The sequence below is a fragment of the Anolis sagrei genome, chromosome 5 (assembly GCF_037176765.1).
Source record: "Anolis sagrei isolate rAnoSag1 chromosome 5, rAnoSag1.mat, whole genome shotgun sequence".
NCBI lineage: Eukaryota > Metazoa > Chordata > Lepidosauria > Squamata > Dactyloidae > Anolis > Anolis sagrei.
The window spans coordinates 171,711,630-171,732,549 of NC_090025.1; the positions used below are offsets into that span (position 1 = coordinate 171,711,630).

The window sequence follows — 20,920 nt, forward strand, 5'->3', positions numbered from 1 at the left end:
TTCTGCATCCTAGTCTCCAAGGCAGCAGAAAAAGATTTAGTCTGATGTTCAGTATGTTATACTTCTGTATGACTTTGTGATTTCTTTTATTCAAGTGCATATGAATTTCTTTTCATACATGCAATAATAAATAGATTTTTGAAAGTAGTTCCCTCTAGTATGTAGTTTTTGGTGTTATTCTCAGTAATATGTGTACTTTTTAACTAGAGTACTCTATCACAATTCAGAAAAGTACAAATAACTAATCAGACATGTACTATTAGCTCAGTAAATGTGAATGATAGAAGTTCACATTAAAAGGGAAACTTAATCAGCTTGTCTGATGCTGCTTCCCAAAGAACTCCAATACTTCTTTCCTTGAGCTTTCTTTCTTTCCATATGTCAGTCCCAAAATTTTAGAGTTCATTTAGCTCACCATCCTTGGCAATCACAGCACTTTCTGTTGTCATTGTTGCATCATCACTGAGACCGCACATGTTTTCAGAAAAGATCCGGAAGTAATACTCATTGCCAATGACAAGTTCAGTAATGGTAGCACTGGTTCGGTGGTAGTGTTCAATAACAGTGAACCATTCCTGCAAGAATGAAGCCCAAGTTAAGTAGTTCAATGAGGTGACAACCTCTATTCAGGTGAAAAGCCCATTGGATTTAATGGGACTAATTCCTAGAAAAGTGTCTATGAGCAAGGACTTAAATCAGGGCTTTGTTAGATGACATCTTCTATCATACGTGGTCAGCATAGCTAATAATGAGTAATGCTGAGAGCTGGAATTCAACATTTGGAAGGCTGCATTTGGTTAGGACTCAGGCCAAAATTTGCAGCCATTAGAGTACAATATGTTGCCAAGCAATAAGGAGATATATCAATAAGTTTAGACTCAGACATGTGAAACAATAATTTTGAAGTATGGTTACTTATTAAATAAATGTGTATGCTGCTCTTCAATACTAACATGTTAAGGAAAGCTGAAATAATTGTTGATTTACACTCAAGCTTGCTTCACACATGCCGCTGGAATTGCCATGCATTGTTGACTATAGAGTTGTGTGGAGAAGCTAGAGTTTATTGAAAGGTGTGTTTTCATGGTTCATGGTTTTTCCACTTTGGCAGGGGTCTTGTGCCCTAACCCTCATGGAAGAGCCTGTGCAATGTATTAAAAATGAGAACATCTGTTATATATAAAATATTAAAAATATTTCTAACCATGAACAATAAGTACACAAGAATATTAACAATTAATGTATACACATGTAGGATATATAACAGACACACTATTAATATAAGGGAGTAAAATACAAGAGGACTCATGTGCTGTAAGTGACAGGCAGGCAGGCTGTCAAAGGCATTTTTTGACTGGCAAGTCCCAACAATTCAGTGAGTCTGCTATGTTACTGAACAAACCAAATTGTGGGTGAAGTAGCCAACAAACAAGATAACAAAGTCATAGCAAAATAATTGAGTAATAACTGGCTATTCCTGAGTATTGTGGAAATGTTTCTCAAATCTTTTTCAGCAGTCAACCAAGTAAGAAGGAACTCATCCAAAATTCAATGCCTTGACTTGCACCTGCTTAATGTGGAAAAAATACTATAACAATGCAAAGTCTACCTACCATACTCTTTTTGTCAGCTTTTTGAATGGTGTAACCAGTAATGTTTGCATTTCCATCATCCTTGGGTGGCTTCCATTCCAAAGCAACATTTTCTCCCCATACATCTACTATGTTTACCACTTGGGGTGGGCCTGGGCGATCTGTGGCAAAATAAGTGATATCGTTGTTGTTGTTTTTTAAAAAACTTTTAAATTATTAACATATTATTTTTCTCAATTTCTATCATTTATGCTGTAGTGGAGGATCCAGACTTTCCCAGTGACTATTTTCAGCATTGTAACTTCCACCCAAGAGTTTCCATGAATGAGAGCTGGCACAACAACAATGAAAGTTGTGAAGTTGAGGATGACTCCTCCTGCCACAATTGTTGTAAAGGAGTCTGCTGTAAATGTAGCCTTTTCACATCTCCAGGCGACATTGATTCTCAATGTGGAGCTTCTCTTTAATCAAATTACCATATTTTCTGGCGTATAAGATGACTGGGTGTATAAGATGACTTCCAACTTTTCCAGTTAAAATATAGAGTTTGGGATATACTCGCTGTATAAGACTACCCCTCTTCCAACACACCAAATAAAAATTTAAAAAACATCATTTTTTATTTCAATATGGGAATTTTCCTATTACCATACCTCCTTCTCTGCCTCTCAGATCTCACATATGCGTGCCTGCGCTGCTTCACTGCAGTCCTCAAGAGCGAAATCTGAGAGGCTGAGAAGGAGATATGGTAATAGGATACAAGGGTGGGGCAGATGGATGAAAGAGGCATGCTTTTCTGGGCACAGCACTGCTCTATCTCTTTTTCCATATTCTGGGCATCCCAGATGCCTGCAGCTTGCTCCACCCTTCATTTACACCTTCCCGGTGAGGCAACCCCTCACATTAAGGGGACCACATTCAGTCACTTCTTTCCACAAATCCTGGTGAGTGGATTTTCTTCTATCGTACTTGTACAGCACCATCCTTGCTGCTTTCATATGGTTGCCACATATGGTGGGGATGTGGCCACCATAGTTTTTTAGCTCCCCCCACCATATGTGGTGACCGCAGATTCTCCACTCCAGCTTGGAAGTTTCAGCACCCACCTTATAAGATGACATCTGGCGTATAAGACGTCCCCTAACTTTTGAGAAAAAAAGTAGTCTTATACACCAGAAAATACAGTAAACGTGGCTTCTGGGCTGTGGTTTAGCAGTCAGGCAGCTGAGAAAGAAGTTGGGTTGCATGATGTTAAAATCACTTTAGAGTACTGTGGTTCTCTTGCCACTGTTGCTGTTCTTTTTTATGGAAGATGGAATAGTGTTATAAAAATATGCCATATTTTTATCACACATGTTATAATGGAATACTACTATTCCACTACTATTATTAATAATGAGCCATTCATAAGTTACTGCAGATAGTAGGAAACTTTAGAAACTATACAAATGGATCAGAGAACAGTTCTGGAACACAGTAACCACCTTCTTGCTTTTTACTCCCAGCCTCTTTAAGTCTGTGTTTTAGGAAACACTGATGCATACTAAAGAACTGCCACAACTTTTATAGTTTTGATTTTTTAAAGACTTACCAACTATTTGAATTTCTATTGTAGCTTTGTCCACCAAGTTGTCTACTTTGACTTTCATGTCGTATTTCCCAGAGTGGATCCTTTCTGCTTTTCGGATGAAGATGATAGTATCATTTTCACTGTTGCGGATGTTAATTTGGCTCTTGTCTACATGGGCACCGTTTTTCTTCCAAGATACCTTAGCTCTTGGTCTTCCCTAAGACCAAGGAAAGAACAAAATCTACATGGAGGCAAACTTCTTCTTGAATTTGAAAAAGAACATGAAATATAAGCACCCAAATCATTAGATTTTAATGGAACAAATCCAACAGTATTACTATTCTTCTGAGCAGCTGGAATGAATCACTCCCAGCCTGACTTATTGGACTTATGAGCCTTATTCCAAAGTAAGCAGAGTAAGATATACAGCTGTAGTCATATTTAGTTCCTAGTGGAGTCAATGTAAAATAGTTATTATTCATGTAAATCCCCTTGATTTCAATGGGACCCTATCACAACTAATATGCTCTAGATGAAAGCCATTCTCTCAGTAATTTTTAGAATGGCCTAGCATGACTATTCCTATAAACTATTGAGACAATCCACATATTTTGCACAGCCACTCAACAAAATACCATTGTATTTGCTTTTACAGAGAAATACCATGCTAATCTATAAATAAGTTGTTGTTGTTGTTATTATTATTATTATTATTATTATTATTATTATTATTATAGAATACTGTTTTTCATTGGATAATAGTTATCATCACACAGAAGTCCACCTCCATTTTTGGGGGAGCAAAATTGGTATTTTGCTGTTCCTTGCATAATAGTCACACCTTTTATTCACAACAACCCAGTCACACCTTTTATTCACTCGCATGCACACACCTATACAGGCAAGTGAATGAAAGGTGCAACTAGGAGACAAGCGAACACCATAGAATTTGCTGTAACAAAGAAATTTCATGCTGTAATGGCCTGAGGGCCTGCCTCGTTTGTAGTCAAGGGAAGCCTGTAGCTACATTTTTCATCACATAGTAGTCACAACATGTAATAGTAAATGTGCTGGTACGGCTGTACCAGGAGCTCCAATTTTATTTTCTTTCTGTTAAAGTTTGCAATCATAGGGCAGGCCACCTGTCCATCATAATTAAGCTTTGGTTCCACCCCTTGTTCAGGGCTCTGGGAGGGAAAGGAGCCATTTTGGGCAGTCTCACATAAGGAAGCTAAACTATAGGACGCAGACCAGCTCATCCCGTATAAAAGCTTCCTTTCTCAAGAACATCCGGGGATACAGAAACAGAAATTCCAGGGGAAAGGTCCCAAAAGCTCTGGCTGAGAGCGCACAGCCTCTCAGCCTCACAGCATCAGATGGAAACAGCCCTGAAGTTTTCTAAGAATTCTTGAAGGGAGAACAGTATTACAGATCCACGGAACTCCAGCTGAAATATCTACAAGCCTTGGCTGGTAGGTCTACTCGATGCCCAGACGCATTTGGAATCGGTAGTAGGACCCACATCAACGAGGCCTAGATAATAGACAGCCTAGGAGAGGTTAAAAGGGTTTTTTTCTTACGAAGAAAGTACAATCAAAGTCAGGTACCAGTCCCTTGAGGACTAGACTAAGAAACCCTTGAAGTGTTGTTTGAAACATTGAAGATTTGTTATTTGTTCCATAATAAAGACTTTGTTGTATCATTAAAGACTCTAAAGACCATCACTTCAGAAAAATCCCTGAGAACCTCTCTTTGAGGCCCCCTGGCTTCCCACTGGTCTTAAAGTATACGTCCTATAGAAAAGACAGCTGTTACAGGCCCAGCACGTGACAGAACAGTAAAAGAGTGTGACTATTAAGCAATAAAATAAACTGGCATGCTATTTTCATACATCTTTCAGTCAATGTTATTCTTACACATTATAAGAATTTATTTATTTATTTCCTATATTTATACCTCACCCTTCTCACCCCCGAGGGGGGGGACTCAGGGCGACCAAAGCGGTGTCAACATATTAAAAATATTAAAATAATAGTTCAAACAAATGATTAACATACATCTATTTAAAAAGATATGTATTTTCTCTACCTGGAAAGGAATCACAAGATTTACAGCTTCTCCAACCCTTCGAATGTAGGTTTGCTTTAAATGTCTTGGGAGGCGAATCTTTGGAGGTTCTTGTATCAAAATGGAAAAGGAAATCATTGTTATTACCTTTGATTAACCAGAGTGGCTCTTGCTTTCATATGCTGGTCAATAAACTGACATCTAACCAATGTTTCTTAGTCTCGTTTTTAAGGGAAAATGATAATTAGAATTAAGGAAGCTAGAGAGCTGTAGGGTGCGCACACAGGCCCAGGGCTCATTGTTGGTGTAGTAAACCAAGATCTGTTCCATTGACATTGCTATTTCTGAATTGGCCCTTACATTTTTTTTGAAAACATTGCAAAGTTAAATTTTAAAAATCTTAAGTATTTAAAGTGAATTCTTAATTTGAAAAATTCACAGCTATACATAATTTAATGTCATTCTGATACTACCTACATGTATACAAATACCAGGACCCACAGGTCTACCCTTATGGAGTGTCACTACTACTGCTTCACTGCCATGACTTATTACTGTGCAGAAGCAGTAATATCTTCACTGAAAATCTTTCTACATAGAGATATTACTTTGTGTGCAGAAAATACTGTTTTCTACATGGAAAATCACATATCCTTTTTTGCAGAATCATCCAAAAAGTGCAAAGATTTGGTCCAGGATTTTCCTCACCAGGGTTTCCTAACAATCAACAAATTGCATTTCTGACAATTTTGGGGAAATATTTTTAAATTATTCTTTCCTTCTTTGTACTGGAATTATTTTAAAGTAGTGAGGATCAATGCCCAAAAGTGTATATACAGTAAGACCTGTATAACAGTGGAATCCATGTCCACAGTTTCAGTTACCCGCTTTCAGGAGGTATCCTCTCTAGGAATTTGCTAGAATCATCAGTGTGATTCTATGGTATTCTGAAAGTATACCCAGTCTGCCAGCTTCTAGGAATCTCTAAGTCCTCCAGCACTGACCCAAAGTTGGTTAATTTATGGGGTTTGGTCATATCCATGGTTTCAGGTAAGCAGTCCTGTCAGTAATGTATCCCCTATGAATATCAAAGTGTAACTGTATCCTAACAGCTGGTAAACTGGCTGGGATTTCTGGGAGTTGTAGGCCAAAACACCTGGGAACCCACAGCTTGAGAACCACTGCCATGTAAGAAAAGAGGGGAGAAAGCAACTCTAGAAGATGTATGAAGCAGGAAAGGAAATAACAGATATGGCAAATTTTGTGCATGGTCAGAAACAAAAATGGTCCATCTTTCTCACCAATAACTTCCTTGACTAAAATAGCCTGTGGGTGCAACCGAGGATCACTGGGACCAGCAGCATTCACAGCTTTTATTCGGACAAAGATTTTCGATCCAGTTGGAAGACCAGTGATGGTGAACTTAGTTTTGTCGGTGAGCTCTGGATTAGCCACAATCCATTCTTCCGCTTAAGTGAAAGAAAGGCAAAAGGGAACAAGGGCAAACATCAAGAATTAGACATTTGATATGCAATCAAACCACTTCATAAAAAGGTAGCAAGACGAAAGGATTTTCTTCCCTTAAGGTATTTTCTAGTTCTTAGACTGCAAGAAGCAAATGTTATTTGATTTCCAAGGTTACACTCAACTTACAGATCCATTCTTCCTTCATGTTGGACAAACTGTGGGGCAAAAGAAAAATGCTATGCATGTGCAAAAGTGTAGTTATGACTGAGGGCAAAATGAGGGCACTGCTCTTCCCAAATAAGAATTCTGTACTCAAATGAAATTTTCTTTCAGCCCCCAAAATTCTAGTTTTTCAGAGAGTGAAATGTTGATAATTGGTCACACCAAGCTGTCTTAGATTTTCTGTCTTAGTATTTTTCTAATCACTCTCCTGGTCATTTTCCCTGGGCTCCCAAACTATATTTCTAAATGTTCAAATAAAGTTTTAAATTACTGCAATGCTAGATGTTTGGATACTGAGGGAAAATTACATTGGGGGCTGACTTCTTATGGGGGGCAATGCCCTCATCCCTTTCATAGCTTTTTTTTTGTGTGTGTCAGGAGCGACTTGACAAATTGCAAGTCGCTTCTGGTGAGAGATAATTGGCCATCTGCAAGGATATTGCCCAGGGGACACCTGGATGTTTTGATGTTTTTACCATCCTTGTAAGAGGCTTCTCTCATGTCCTCGCATGGAGCTGGAGATGATAGAGGGAGCTTATCTGTGCTCTCCCCAGATTCGAACCTCCGACCTGTTGGTCTTCAGTCCTACCGGAACAAGGGTTTAACCCATTGCACCACCGGGGGCTCCTCCTTTCATAGCTATATCTCTGCGTATGTGGCTACATTTATCTCTGTAGCAACATTCAGAGAGTAGGCCATATGTCTTAATCTCTTCGATAACCAACTAGTTTCTCAGAAGGATATCTCTCCTATCCACTTTAAGATAATTACAAACACTTGAATCTTAAAATCCTCGTTGTTACTTTCAGCTACTAGACTGAGAAGCAGCTATCAGCTGGAAGTTTGCTTTATATTAATCATTACAGAAATGGATAAACAAATTGTAGCAGCTTGCACTGGAAAGGAAGTCGTTGTATGGTGAGAGATCTTCAGTCATGGGGAAAAGGTGATCCTTTTTGCAGAAAACTACCAGACACATATATTGTGTATGTTAGCAGGGCAATCTCTGCATTAGCTCCCTCCAAATGAGAATCTTAAATTCTGGGGGAACAACTGTATTAGTGTTCCTCAGTGTGGTTCCTATACTCTACTGATGAACAAATGCTGTGTATTATTCCACCTGACTTACAACAGATCTAAGATGTATTGACTTTAGGGCCTTTTTGTATTTGTTGCCCTTTTGTATTACCCTTTTCTAAAATTAAGTAAAAATGAATCCCAATGCCTTCCATGGGTTCTCTGCCCAATTTGTGAGGCCTTTAGTCATTTTCTCATATACATTCCTGATTTGTTGTTGTTGGGTGCCTTTAAACTGTTTCCAACTTATGAAGCCAATAAGGTAGGCCTGTCATGGGGTGTTCTTGGCAAGATTTGTTCAGTGCGGTGTTCCTAGAGAATATTTCACTTTACACTTTATGAGACTGATATTGATTGCAGTTGGTTTTATATCTGCAGCTATTGTTGCATAAGAGCCTGTGGGCTCTTATGATGTTTGTGGTTTGTTCTTGCTTTTGTGTTATTGTTTATGCACTTGTTGTATGTTGTGTTTGCATCTTTGAGTGATTTGTTAGCTGCCCTGATTCCCTTCGGGGGATGGTGGCATGGTATAAATAAAGATGATGATGATGGTGGTAGTGGTCGTGGCATGGTATAAATAAAGATGATGATGATGATTCCTTTTGCCTTCCTCTGAGGTTGAAGGGAAGTGACTTGCTTAAGGTCACCTTGCATTATATCATCTCAATCCCATTTCAAAGCAGTTCTCAAGACGTTGTTAGGCTGTCTCTTTCTGTGCACAGGAGATTTCCATTAATAGGCTGCAGAAAACATTTGCATGCTTTCAAACTGCCAGGTTGGCAGAAGCTGGGTCTGACAGCGGAAGCTCACACTGCTACCCGGATTCGAACCTGTGACTTTTCGGTCAACAAGCTCAGCAGCTCAGTGATTTAACCAACTGCGCCACCATGGGCTCCTAAATATATACTGTATAATAAATAATATGGATTCAAAAATCCTGATCTCTTCACAAGACAAATCATTTTGTATCCTTGCTGAAATATGTAGCAGACACTGCTTCCAAAAACCTGTTGGTAAGAATATTTACATATCTTCATTGTACATGTTCAGTATACTTTACCTTCCAGGTCATAGGTTGCCTCCAGTAATTCACCATCAAATAGTTCTGCCGATATACCTTATGAGAGTCCATCATTACAATTAATTCAGAGACACCCACTTTCACACAGGCGATAAATGAGTCAGTGGTTAGTAATCCCTTTTAGTAAGTATAACCACAACAGAGATATATACTGCACCTTGAAGAGGAGCTTTAGGAAGATGAAAGAACTGGGAAGATAATTAACTCAAACATGTGTATGGTTCCTACTACTGGCAAATCATAGTTTGCTTGGTTTTCTCATTTGTTTCCTTCAGATGGAGGCTCCAAACAAAGATCAAGGGAAAGCACAAAATAAAAAAGAGGCAAAGGGGGAAAAAAGATGGCACTGAACACTCACAGGGTTTAGGTGTCGTTTCTTCAGTCTGCGTCTTGCCCCCGTCTGCCTCCTCACTATTAATTTGCACTGAATCATTGTTTCCCTTGCTCTCTGTAGTGGCTGCTGGGGAACCTAAATGGTTTGGAAAGCACACATGGGAATTTACCATACTAGGCAGAAGGGCCTTTTCGACTGGTATATATGACCACCCAGAAAGGGAGAGAAAAAGAGAGACTGAGTTTGAAAGGAGAAGTTAGGACCACTGAGAAAAAGAGAAGATTTCAGAGGAAGAAAAAGTGAAAGTGAAGTCCAGAATAGGAAAAGGAAGACTGAAAGATGAAGAAAAAGAATCTATGCGGACAGATCCTATAAGGTTATTTGGAGATACTGGCATAGCCGTAGACAGCTACCAAAAAAGGGAAGAAGCCCTAAACTACAAAATGAAACACATAGCTAGAACTTGGGAAGTGGTCCAATGACATTATTGCTGCAATGATCTCAGTAGAGTTCATGTTCAAATGCTGTTGGTCTTATGATATATTAAAACACTAATATTAAACCTCCTGTGACTTGTATATCTGTCCTTAATCAAAATTCATGCTGGGAAGGGTATAGGATTTGGGGTACACATCTAAGGTTGGTTGAGGACACCTGAACTTGTTTCATGATGCTAATGAAAGAAAAACATATTTTAATTCTCAAAAACATTGAAGAGGATTTATTTATGACAATGATTTTTTTTATACTTGGAGATTTGTGTAACTTACGCATTTATTTCTCGTAGAAATAAGTGTATGTATGCACAAGGGTGCATGTGTTTGGAGGGAGAGAAAGCAAGAAGGACAAAGTGAGCAAAAGTACTTATTTTGAATTTACGACCATAAAATAGGGGAACAAATATTATTTGGGCTGCTTATTAGGTATTAGCATAATGCTGGACGTAGGCCAATTACTGTTACTGAAGTATAGGAAAACTGAGAGCTGTGAATTATTTAGGTGTTCATTCCCTTGTTTTAAGTCCTCCAGATCTTCAATTCTTGATGGCAAATGAATCAGGAACTGAATGAGCCATGAGGATTGAAATACAGTAGAGTCTCACTTATCCAACCCTCGCTCATCAAACATTCTGTATTATCCAATGCAGTCTGCATCCCGCCTGGATTCACAGCTGTTTCAATAAATTGCGATGTTTTGGTGCTAAATTCGTAAAAACAGTAATTACTACATAAAGTTACCATGTATTGAACTGCTTTTTCTGTTGGTTTGTTGTTAAACATGATTTTTAGCTACTTAATTTGTAAAATCATAATGTAATTCGACGTTTAATAGGCTTTTCCTTAATCCCTCCTTATTATTCAACATTTTTGCTTATCCAACGTTCTGTCAGCCCACTTATGTCAGATAAGCAAGATTCTACTGTATCTGATTTTGTTGCTAAGTTGAAGCTTTGTGCAGATATGTCTACATGAAAGTAATATTGATTCAACTGAACACCAAGGATCACCTCTATTCGCTTTAAGGGGCCATGTTAATCTTCCTTTTCTCCATTAAAAAGTGCATATGAATAAAGCAGTCCTACTAATACTCAATTCAAGGGCAATAGACAAGTGACAGAAATAATAGAGAAAGAGAGAACAACTGACAGAAGAAGTAAGCAGAAGAGTAGAGAGGTAGAACTGAAAGAGTGACAGCCGAAAGATTGACAGTCAAAGAAAGTATTCCTGGAAATCCAGGTGAAACATTAAACTTTGTAGAAAAATTAGTTGGAGGAAAAATACTGGAAAAGAAAGATGAAGAACAGAGAAATTCAGGTATTGAAAGAATAAGGAAAGGAGATAAGGCACAGCAAGAGATACAGGAGTAAGCACCAAGATTTTTCCCCAAGAAATGTCCCAAAGAATTACAATACACATGAGTCACAAAAATTTTATATATATATATACATAAATATAGGTGTATATCTAGATATGCAAAGCATAAGTAGAATACACAAAGTGCACACAATACTATTTGTAAAATACATCACTATTGTATTTTATCTAAGGTGGGTAATACCAAAATGGCAGACACAGCTGTCATTTTGACATATCTTCTTAATGCTTTTAAGCCTATCTGAAAGAAAAAAGTAAAGGATTTGCTCTGTTCAACAAGTACACAAGGAAGTTAGACTTGACAAACTGTAAAGTACTTATTGAAAGACTTGTCTTCTTGTTATTGCTAGATTTACCATTCACCACCATGCATTCAGCATTCTCCTTAGTTACACAGCATTTCTATTCAATAACTGACTAATTCACAAAACATGAATATTTTTTATGGATCTGAATCCAATGTGGTACATCTGCTGATAGAAGAAGCTGGTCAGGAGGTCTTGGAAGAGGTGATGTCTTCCTTCTGGCATTGCCCACCTGTGCTGCAATGTCCTTTTCCTACAGTCTCTTCCCCCAACCCAGCCTTGAAGGGTTTTCCAACTATATAATAGTCTTGTGCATTTGTATGGAATTGCTCTCAATTTCTGTATGTTTCATTCATATTGCCATGTTTTGGTTTTATTTATTTATTATTTATTTACTGCATTTGTATACCGCCTTTCTCAGCCAGAGGCGTCAGGCACCGCTTCTGAAAATGGGTGGCTAAACAAATGTGCGTTTTCGGAAAAAGTCCAAAAATGACTATCTTCATGCCTACCAGGGCTGCAGCCCCTGGGAGACATGGGTACTTCTCTCTTCTCTCCCCTTAATTGTATAAAGCAAAGGAAAAAAACTTACTGTAGCTCCATAGGTGTGTGTGGATACAGCACACTTTTGGTGCTCAGCACTCCACTTCAGGGTGTGCTCACCAAACGCACTCTCCTTAGAAAAAGAGTGCATCTGGCGAGCAGGCCTGCCAACAGGCCCTGAAATGGAGCGCTGAACACTAAATGAATCTTACTTGGTGCTCTGCTTCAGGCTCTGAAAATGCGCTTGGCATTTGATGCTCTGCTTCAGAGACTGCTGGCAGGCCTGCTCGCCAGACACTCTCATTTCCCAAAGCACACATGCCAGGCCCTGAAGTGGAGCACTGAGTGCCAAAGATGTACTTGGTGTTCAGTGCTCCACTTCAGGGCCTGTTGCGCATGCCAAAGATGTGCTGTGTCCGCACATGCTGATGGAGTTACAGTAAGGTTTTTTTTTCCTTTGCTTTACACAGTTAAGGGGAGAGAAGAGCGAAGTGCCTATGCATCCCAGGGCCTACAGCTCTGGTAGACATGGAAATCAGACAACAAACAGTTACCATTCCCACTTTTCATTTGTTTCACTGGTGTTTCCGTACTGGAGGGGGGAGTACCATTTAGTGCATTCCTAATAAACAAAATGGTACGAAAACACAAATGAAATGGATGAAACAGTAACCTAGCCCATGTCTAATCCATCAATTTAAAGAAACCCACAGGAATATCTCTTTAGTCTCCAACAAAGAAAATAAATATTAGAATGTCTCACATGGCTGGCAATACAGTGTTTAAAACCCAGTAGATGAAAATCCTATCCACAGATAGTGCTGTTAAAAATGAAGTGATAGAAAAATTGATTAAGAGTAGGAAAGCAGAAATAGGAAATCATATATCTTTTGCCAGCTGTGTCTGTCATCCTCTGCCATTTCTTCATGAAATGTGGACTGTGTGTACTAGTTGTACCAATAACAGGTAAAATTAAATTCATGCACACAATATTTATTTATATTTCCTTTATTTTTAACTTGCCTCTCCTGATGGTGGCATACATGGCACTTCTATTTTTGATTCCCCCCCCCCCCTATTTTTCTCTGGATATTACAAAATTGGAGGGGGGCATTATTTCCATATGGAAATTGGATTTTATACTCCAGTGTCTCATTTTTTAATCTGTTCCTGGATGACACAAACATTTACTGTTTTTGGCTTCAGATCAGTGAATGTTTCTATTAATAATATGGTACTCGAGACATATGTACCACTGAGGTAGAAGAATCTGATCATCTTGCCCAGTCTGAAAACGTTTGTTATTTAATATGTTTGGCTTTGACCTGAAAGGCAGTCCAGTTCACACACAGGTAAAGGAAAACAGATATAGTTTGGCTCTGCCAACAACTTGGCTTGCCAGACAAATGAAAAACTGAACTGAAGGGAAATGTCCCTCATCATAAATCATACTGTGAGCTGAAGGTTGCCAGGTCAAATTAGCTTGCTGAAGGAGCATCCTGACATTTTCTGTACTAGAGAGGCTCTCATAAAAACAAGCTGAGGATATATGCAAACTGATCCTCTGAATATCTAACTCAGTAGTAAGTCACACAGAGCTCAGTGCAAGTGACTTCCAGGGATGTGTTTGCACAATTGTGATCAGAAGCTGAGGTCTAACAGCACCACCAAGGGAGCATCAGTGTATTTTTCACCTGGACTTTTGCTGACACCAGCTGCATAATACATCTTGGTGCATATATGTGTGTTTACCTGTATCCTTCTGCAACTTCCTTGAGTAACAACTGAAGAAGTGCACAGACTGTTGTACTAGTATAGCTTACCTCCAGTCTTAAAAACCATGCATCAAATTCCGATGAACTCTCACAAGCATTATACCTGATGAAAATTTTTGACTTTAGATTTCAGTGGCTTTTATCTCATAATAACCATGCTGATTTCTTTAACCAATCCTAAATGTTTTCAGATGTTTCTGACATGCTGAACTGGCCTTGCAAATACCTCATTGTTGTCCAGTTCACAACCCTTGAAGAACTACCAAGATAAACTGTTGTCTGGGTGTGAAATATTCATAAGACCAGTTTGACACATCCATACTAAAAGATTCACTCTGAAAACTGTGTTGATTTCATTATATAAAATATTACTTATATAAAAAAACAACATTTATATGTTGGGCTTCAAATTAATGCACAATTAATAGGATAACAAATTCTGATTTCATTTTCTTTCTTTCTTGATTTCTCAATTACTCAAGGCAAGAGTTGCCACTGAAACCATACATGGTATTTCCATATAAATGCAATACATATTTCCCAGGGTTTCGGGATTATGACGCCTTGATTTATAATGCCATCCGAAAATGTGAAACCAGTATTTCATTATAAGTAGTATGATCAGGACTTCTGAAATTGGATAGGATAGAACCTCACAATTTTACTTTGAAGGACCCGAATTTATTACATATTTTCCTCTAACTCAGATAGAAAAAGTAGGACATGTCTCACCTAGTTGAAGCAGCAAAAAAGCATGGCCACTTACTTCCTTCAAAGCAATACTCTATAATATAGCCATCTAAACCTGCAGCTCCAATTTGGTCTGGTGGCCTCCACTTCATGGTTACTGTGGTATCTGTTACGGAATCAACTGCCAAGCAAGTAGGTGGACTTGTGACAGCTAAAAACAAGAAAAGGAGGGATTTGTGTTAACAATACCGTTCTATCTGTTGAAGCTCTTTTACATCTATGGGCTATCCTTGTGTTGCTGCTCTTTGAACAACTGCTTTATACACAAATATTTTCCACTTATGGGATTGTGCACCACCTCTTTGACACAGATCCAATAAAATTGCTGTGCTGATATTGCAACTGATATGATACTTAAGGCTATGAGGAGAGGAACTGAACTTGACCACAGGCACCAGAAGGATTAAGCAAACAGGTATCTCCCCCACATTATTTTGGGGAGACACACTCCTGTCCCATCTATTATATTCTGTGGTAAATAACAAAGTAATCAATTGTGTACTTATTTAAATATACTCACCCAATGGCACAAAAGGCTTTGAGGGCATGCTTGGTTTCGAAGTACCAATAGCATTAACAGCAAACACACGGACTTCGTAGGCAACTCCTTCAATCATCTTTTTGGGCTCAAACGTTGTTTCTTTAATAAGATCAAAGTTTAGCCTCATCCACCTGGAACTTTGCTTCTTTTTTCTCTCAATGTAGTATCCTGGATGAATATATGCACAATTATAGTACAATCTGCTAATGGCACAGCGTTTCTAAAATAAGCAAATACAAATTACTAATTTGACTTATTTGATTTAGGATTTCATCAGACGGGGATTTTTTCCTCTATCCTAAAATGCTGCCGAAATGCAGCCAGGACAGAACCTGCCGGAGCCCATAACATGATGCAGGACTTCTTTTGGCGGGGCTCCGTCCTTGCTCTGAGTTGGGAGCATGCTCAGAGGCAGACCTGAGAACACGGATAACTACCCAAGATCTCATAACACTAAGCTGGAGACAGTGCGGATGGAAGCCGTGGACAGTTGGAAAACATTGTGTGATGGTAAGGGGATGAAGCAATGCACTGCTCCATGGTTTCCACTGCTGCCCCACCAATTCCCATACTGTTCCCTGGCTTATGAACGCCCGTCTGATGAAGTCCTTAGTTAGCACAGTGATATCTGACTTATACATTTTGTTTAATTGTATTAGGAGTTTGTAAATTGTATTGTGCTTGTAAAATGTTGTACGCTGCCTTAATAGCATGTTTTTTAAAAAACAACAACAGGTGTTTAACACATTTTTTCTTACATGACGTTTCATAGGATTCTACAGGAATGGATGACTGCTGTGGGTTAAGAGGCTGCATTTCACCCACACACAGAGACAAAATTAATGTTTTGCCATCAAATACTCCTGAATCCCCTTTAGGGCATGGGTCCTGTTCCTTTAATGGTTTTGCTCCCTTCCTTGGCCATCATACTGGCATGCTAAAATCTCTAAATCCATTACATATGTTCATTTGTGTATGTGTATTTCCTGACAATTTTCCATTCCCAAACGCTAAAAGACCAAAACTACTACAAAGTACAGAAGTTTTTCTCTCCCAGAATCTTCCAAAAACTCCCCAAATTAGCCAAAATGAAAGCAGAGGTGAACACCATGATGTCTGGTTTTGATTTCAGTCCATTTTCCCCTGTGTGTATGGGAGGGGGTCTGGCAGGTTTTTATGGTATGTGGGAGTTGTGGGGTTGAGTTAGTAAAACTGCTGTGGGTTTGAGATATTTTTAAGAGGGTAAGCAAAAATCACCCCGCAAAATGTATTTTTAGGGAGTCTGGATGCTTCTGGGGATGTATGTGGATCACAAGTTGTGTTTTATCTGCCTCTACTCTGGTGAATCCCAATCAAGACTCGGAATCCTAACTCTAATGAACAGTGTTTGTGTGTGTGCGTATACGTGTAAATGTGTGTTACTCTCATATGTTGATTCTCGGAAGGCTTTCTTTTCTATTTCTTTCTCAGATAAGGTAGCTCCATTAACCTTGATAGGAATCTTTCCAAATATTAAAATAGCCATGTGGATGTGTGTTCTTCTTACCTAAAACAGGGGATCCACCATCACATGCTGGAGGTTCCCAGTTCATTATACACCAGTCTTCTCCTACTTCAATTACGTTGGGTGCTTCTGGAGGGTCAGGAATATCTGTTGCAATAAAAAAGCATTAATATTAGTTTGTATTTCTTTTTTTGTTGTGCTGACATTCCTATAGAACAGATGAGCCATGATGTACTGCTGCAGTGAAGCAAAATTAAACTTTTATAGACTGCGGTTAGGTTAAAAATGTACAGTTCATTTGATGTGCTGTTTCTCAAGTGCTAATTTTCAGTCAATCAAGTTGTCCTCGATTTGTTTATTGATTTGTTTATGTATTACTGTCGGCATTGAATGTTTGCCATTGTATATTTGGTTGTGAGCCACCCTGAGTCCCTTTGGGGAGATAGGGTGGGCTATAAATAAAGTTTCATTCATTCATTTTATCTCAGCTTCTTAACATAACTGAGGATCACTGCAAGACTAAGAAATTTGAAGTACAGTGAGCCTACCATAACAGTAAAACCCATATATGCAGTTTCACATACCAGAGGAAACATGGTCCCTCTAGCAATTTGCTAGGTTCTCCAAATTCCATGGTATAATTTCCCTGGAGTTGCCTTGGAAGACTTGGCAAATTCCAAGAAAGTATAACTTTCCAGGAATATTTAGACACAATTCCATAGTATACCAGTATTCCAATGCATTTCCATAGTATACCATTCTAAATTGCTCGATAACACCAGGACCAGAAATCAGGTTATTTAATGGTATTTGGTCACATCTATGGTTTGTCTTCCATGGATACAAAGGTCTTACTGTAATTTCTGTATCTAAAATGCCAATAGAAAATATGAAAATGGAGGAAAGATTAAGCAAACCAGATTTTGCAATGGTCTCAGACTGGAATGACTTACCAACCACTTTGATGTTGATATGGGCTGTGTCTTCCCCAGCCTCATTCTTTAGCATTATCCTGTAGACACCAGAGTCTTCTCTTTCAGCGGAATCAATCACCAAACAGCTGCTATCTGGATAATTCTCTGCCCGTATTCTGCTTGCAGAATCCATGAGCCACTAGCAACAGTTTAAAAAAAATGTATCCAGAGAAGGTAAATCATTATTGACATTAGAAGAACAGAAAATTACTAAGAGACTGGCAAATAAGAAATTATTCAATAAGAAATATGCACACTTGTTTACAACATATATAACCAAAATCTTAGCAAAAGAATAAAACATTTAAATAAGATATTACACTGCCCCAATTCTATTATTTCTCAGCAGAGGGCCCTTCCACACAGCCCTATATCCCAGAATATCAAGTCATAAAATCCCACTTTATCTGAGTGTGGACTCAGATAACTCAGTTCAAAGCAGATATTGTGGGATTTTCTGCCTTGATATTCTGGGATATAGGTCTGTGTGGAAGGGACCGAAGACAATGTATTGAGTGGTAGGAACAGGAAATCAAATGGATTTGTCAACAAAAAAAAAATAATGTCAGTCCAATTCTATTTTTTGACAAAGTTACAAGATCATGGAAATGTGAAGGCATGGTGTATCTTCATTTCATCAAAACATTTGACAAAGGCTGGATCTACATTGCCATAAAATCCAGATTATCAAAGCAGATAATCCACATCTGTTTTGATCTGGATTATATGAGTCTACACTGCCATATAATTCAGTTCAAACCAGATAATCTGGAATTTATATGGCAGTGTAGATGAGGCCAAAGTCTCTCAGCTTGAGAAGAATCATAGCTGGCTGATACTATACTGTTGGTTAGATAAGCATCATACTGTTGACCCTACACATTTGTGGGTGTAACTTTTATGGATTTGATTAAACCATTTTCTCAAGAAATCTCTAGATCCTCCAGTAATATTCTCTGATCACTTTCTGCTGGAAATTGACCATAGAATCAGTGATTTCTATAGAAGACCTTTCTAGGAATATCTAGGTCAGTGGTTCTCAACCTGTGGGTCTCCAGATGTTTTGGTCTTCAACTCCCAGAAATCCTACCAACTGGTAAACACCTGGAGACCCAAAGGTTGAGAACCACTGATTTAGGTCCTCCAGTGCAATTAGCATAGTTCAGAGATTTTTAAAATCAGTACAAATATGTCACAGGTGAACATATTTAATAACACAAGAGAATTATAACACCAGAGTACAGATAATAAGTCAAAATGACAGTTGTACCTTGTCCCCTTTGCTCCACATAACCTTTGGGGGAGGCTCTCCAGAGATAGGGATTTCAAGTCGTAACTTGGTTCCTGCAACTACTGTCACTGTATTACCTTCACCAAGCCCATCAAGATGGACTTTAGGAGGATCTGAGGAGTTTTTATGATAAGAAGAACATTTCAATAAGCTTTGTGATTGGCACATCTATTATTTTTTTATGAGAAGTCGTCACAAAATAGTACATAGAATTAAACACAATAAAACAACAATTAAACAGCAATAGAGAAAAAATATCAACCTTCCAGACAAATGAACTAGTACCATGCACAGAAGAGTAGCCAACGAACTATTAAAATTAATAGCATCCATGTTAAAGTGAAACTAACATAAGAAGTGCAGTAAAGATCAGGATTTGTACTGAAGGTGTGGCTGATATACTTCAACAAAGAAGTTTCCTATGTTTTTATGATAGAACCAATTAGGAAATAACATTTCTAACCTAGGAACAAAAATTGGGTTAGATAGTGAAATTCTTGTAATAACAGATTAATCATTAGTCTTTAAAGTGAGAGAAGATCATTTTGCTGGGTTTTTTTTTTTACTAGACATTAATGTGTAAACTCTTCTGAAACACTCCTCACTATAGTGAGCTCTAGGAAGATATGTTTAACTCTGCCACTTTCATGGAATGCTATAATACAGGAATGCAGAAAGCATTGGTCCACCAATAGATTATCTGATGGACAAAATTCCCACAAAACATCATGTCTCTGATCTCTTCAGGGCACTTTCTGAATAATAGAGGCATCTGAGGAAGTAGTCTAAGGATCTTATCACAATTATAAGATCCCCCAGGGAGATTCACCAAGCTCCGTGGAGAATCAGCGGTGCAGCGGGGCAATTCCAGTGACTAGCTTTACCTTCACACATGGTTTACAATTCCCCCATGTTCCTGGCACAGCATCATAGGACACTTGTGTCCCAGTTGAACCATGGAGCCCCACTGGAAGCTGTGTTGTCTGATGGTTAGTGTGGGGCTCCGTGGCTCAAATGGAGCCTTACAACACTGAAAACGACTCATCTGATGAGGCCATAAGAATATGAAAGCTTATGCAACAACTTCTTTCAGTTAGTCTCAAAGGTGCTGCAGGTTTCTAATGTATATGAATACTTTAGACTAACACAGCTATGTTAACAGTACATGAGGAAACTTCTTTTTACCTATAATATGCACTTTGCAGGGGATATTAACATTATAGGAATCTGGAACAAACATGTATTCGCCGTCATCTTCAACCAGTGAGCTATCAATAATTAGCCGATGGATTCTGTAGGAAAGAAAGTAAGATAGGAATATTTTTTAAAAGTCGTAACACAGACTTAACACAGTTAGAAATGTTTGTCTCTTCACGTGATTCAGTCTACATCTTCTATCATCTCCAGACAGCATGGCCAAAATAAGGGACAGCAGGAGTTGCTGTTCAAAACGCCTGGAGGGATCAAATTGCACTGGTGTGAAAGTGGTTCACTTGTATTATTTTTCAAAGCACTGTTAGACTTTTCTTACTTCCAGAGTGCTGTTCAGTTTCAACTAAGTTTAAACTGAACTAAGTTTAAACTGAAGTGAAGATCTGGGGTAAAATTAACTTGCCTTTCTTCCAAAGGTCTGGTACTGAGAAAGAATAGGCAAAATATTTAATTCAACAAGTTATTATGCTCCTAACTTCCAGTTCATTTCATCTTCCAAAAGGCCTTTGGAAGGTCTAATTAAATGAGACAGAAGTGAATTTGTAAGCAGCAAGTTTATAAAAAAACCCAAATCGCGATGAAAAGATTTGCCAAGTGATAAAACACAGATTCATCCTGTTACCCTCTTTATTCTGTGGTGAAGTGGGATGTTTCACCCGACCTTTGTGATGAGGTTGAAAGACATTTTTTTGAATGTTTCAAACATCTGGGAATCAGATATTTCATTTCAGCTCTTTTTTA

At 38.4% G+C, this 20,920-nt stretch overlaps 1 protein-coding gene across 6 annotated transcripts in view; it reads right to left on the reverse strand.

Annotated features, from left to right (window-relative positions):
• MYBPC1 (myosin binding protein C1) overlaps positions 1-20,920 on the reverse strand; it is a 100,526-nt gene that overhangs the window by 10,907 nt on the left and 68,699 nt on the right. For 5 of the 6 annotated variants that reach the window (XM_060776867.2, XM_060776871.2, XM_060776868.2 and 2 more), the window contains 12 exons: positions 20,153-20,259; positions 18,947-19,080; positions 17,656-17,815; positions 16,745-16,849; positions 15,178-15,366; positions 14,674-14,808; positions 9,435-9,545; positions 6,531-6,698; positions 5,251-5,339; positions 3,184-3,379; positions 1,614-1,753; positions 416-575 (listed from right to left, as the gene is read on the reverse strand). In XM_060776867.2, the coding sequence (XP_060632850.2) occupies positions 416-575; positions 1,614-1,753; positions 3,184-3,379; positions 5,251-5,339; positions 6,531-6,698; positions 9,435-9,545; positions 14,674-14,808; positions 15,178-15,366; positions 16,745-16,849; positions 17,656-17,815; positions 18,947-19,080; positions 20,153-20,259 (1,694 nt within the window). The remainder of the gene's footprint in view (positions 1-415; positions 576-1,613; positions 1,754-3,183; positions 3,380-5,250; positions 5,340-6,530; positions 6,699-9,434; positions 9,546-14,673; positions 14,809-15,177; positions 15,367-16,744; positions 16,850-17,655; positions 17,816-18,946; positions 19,081-20,152; positions 20,260-20,920) is intronic. The other variant, XM_060776872.2, reaches the window with a different exon arrangement.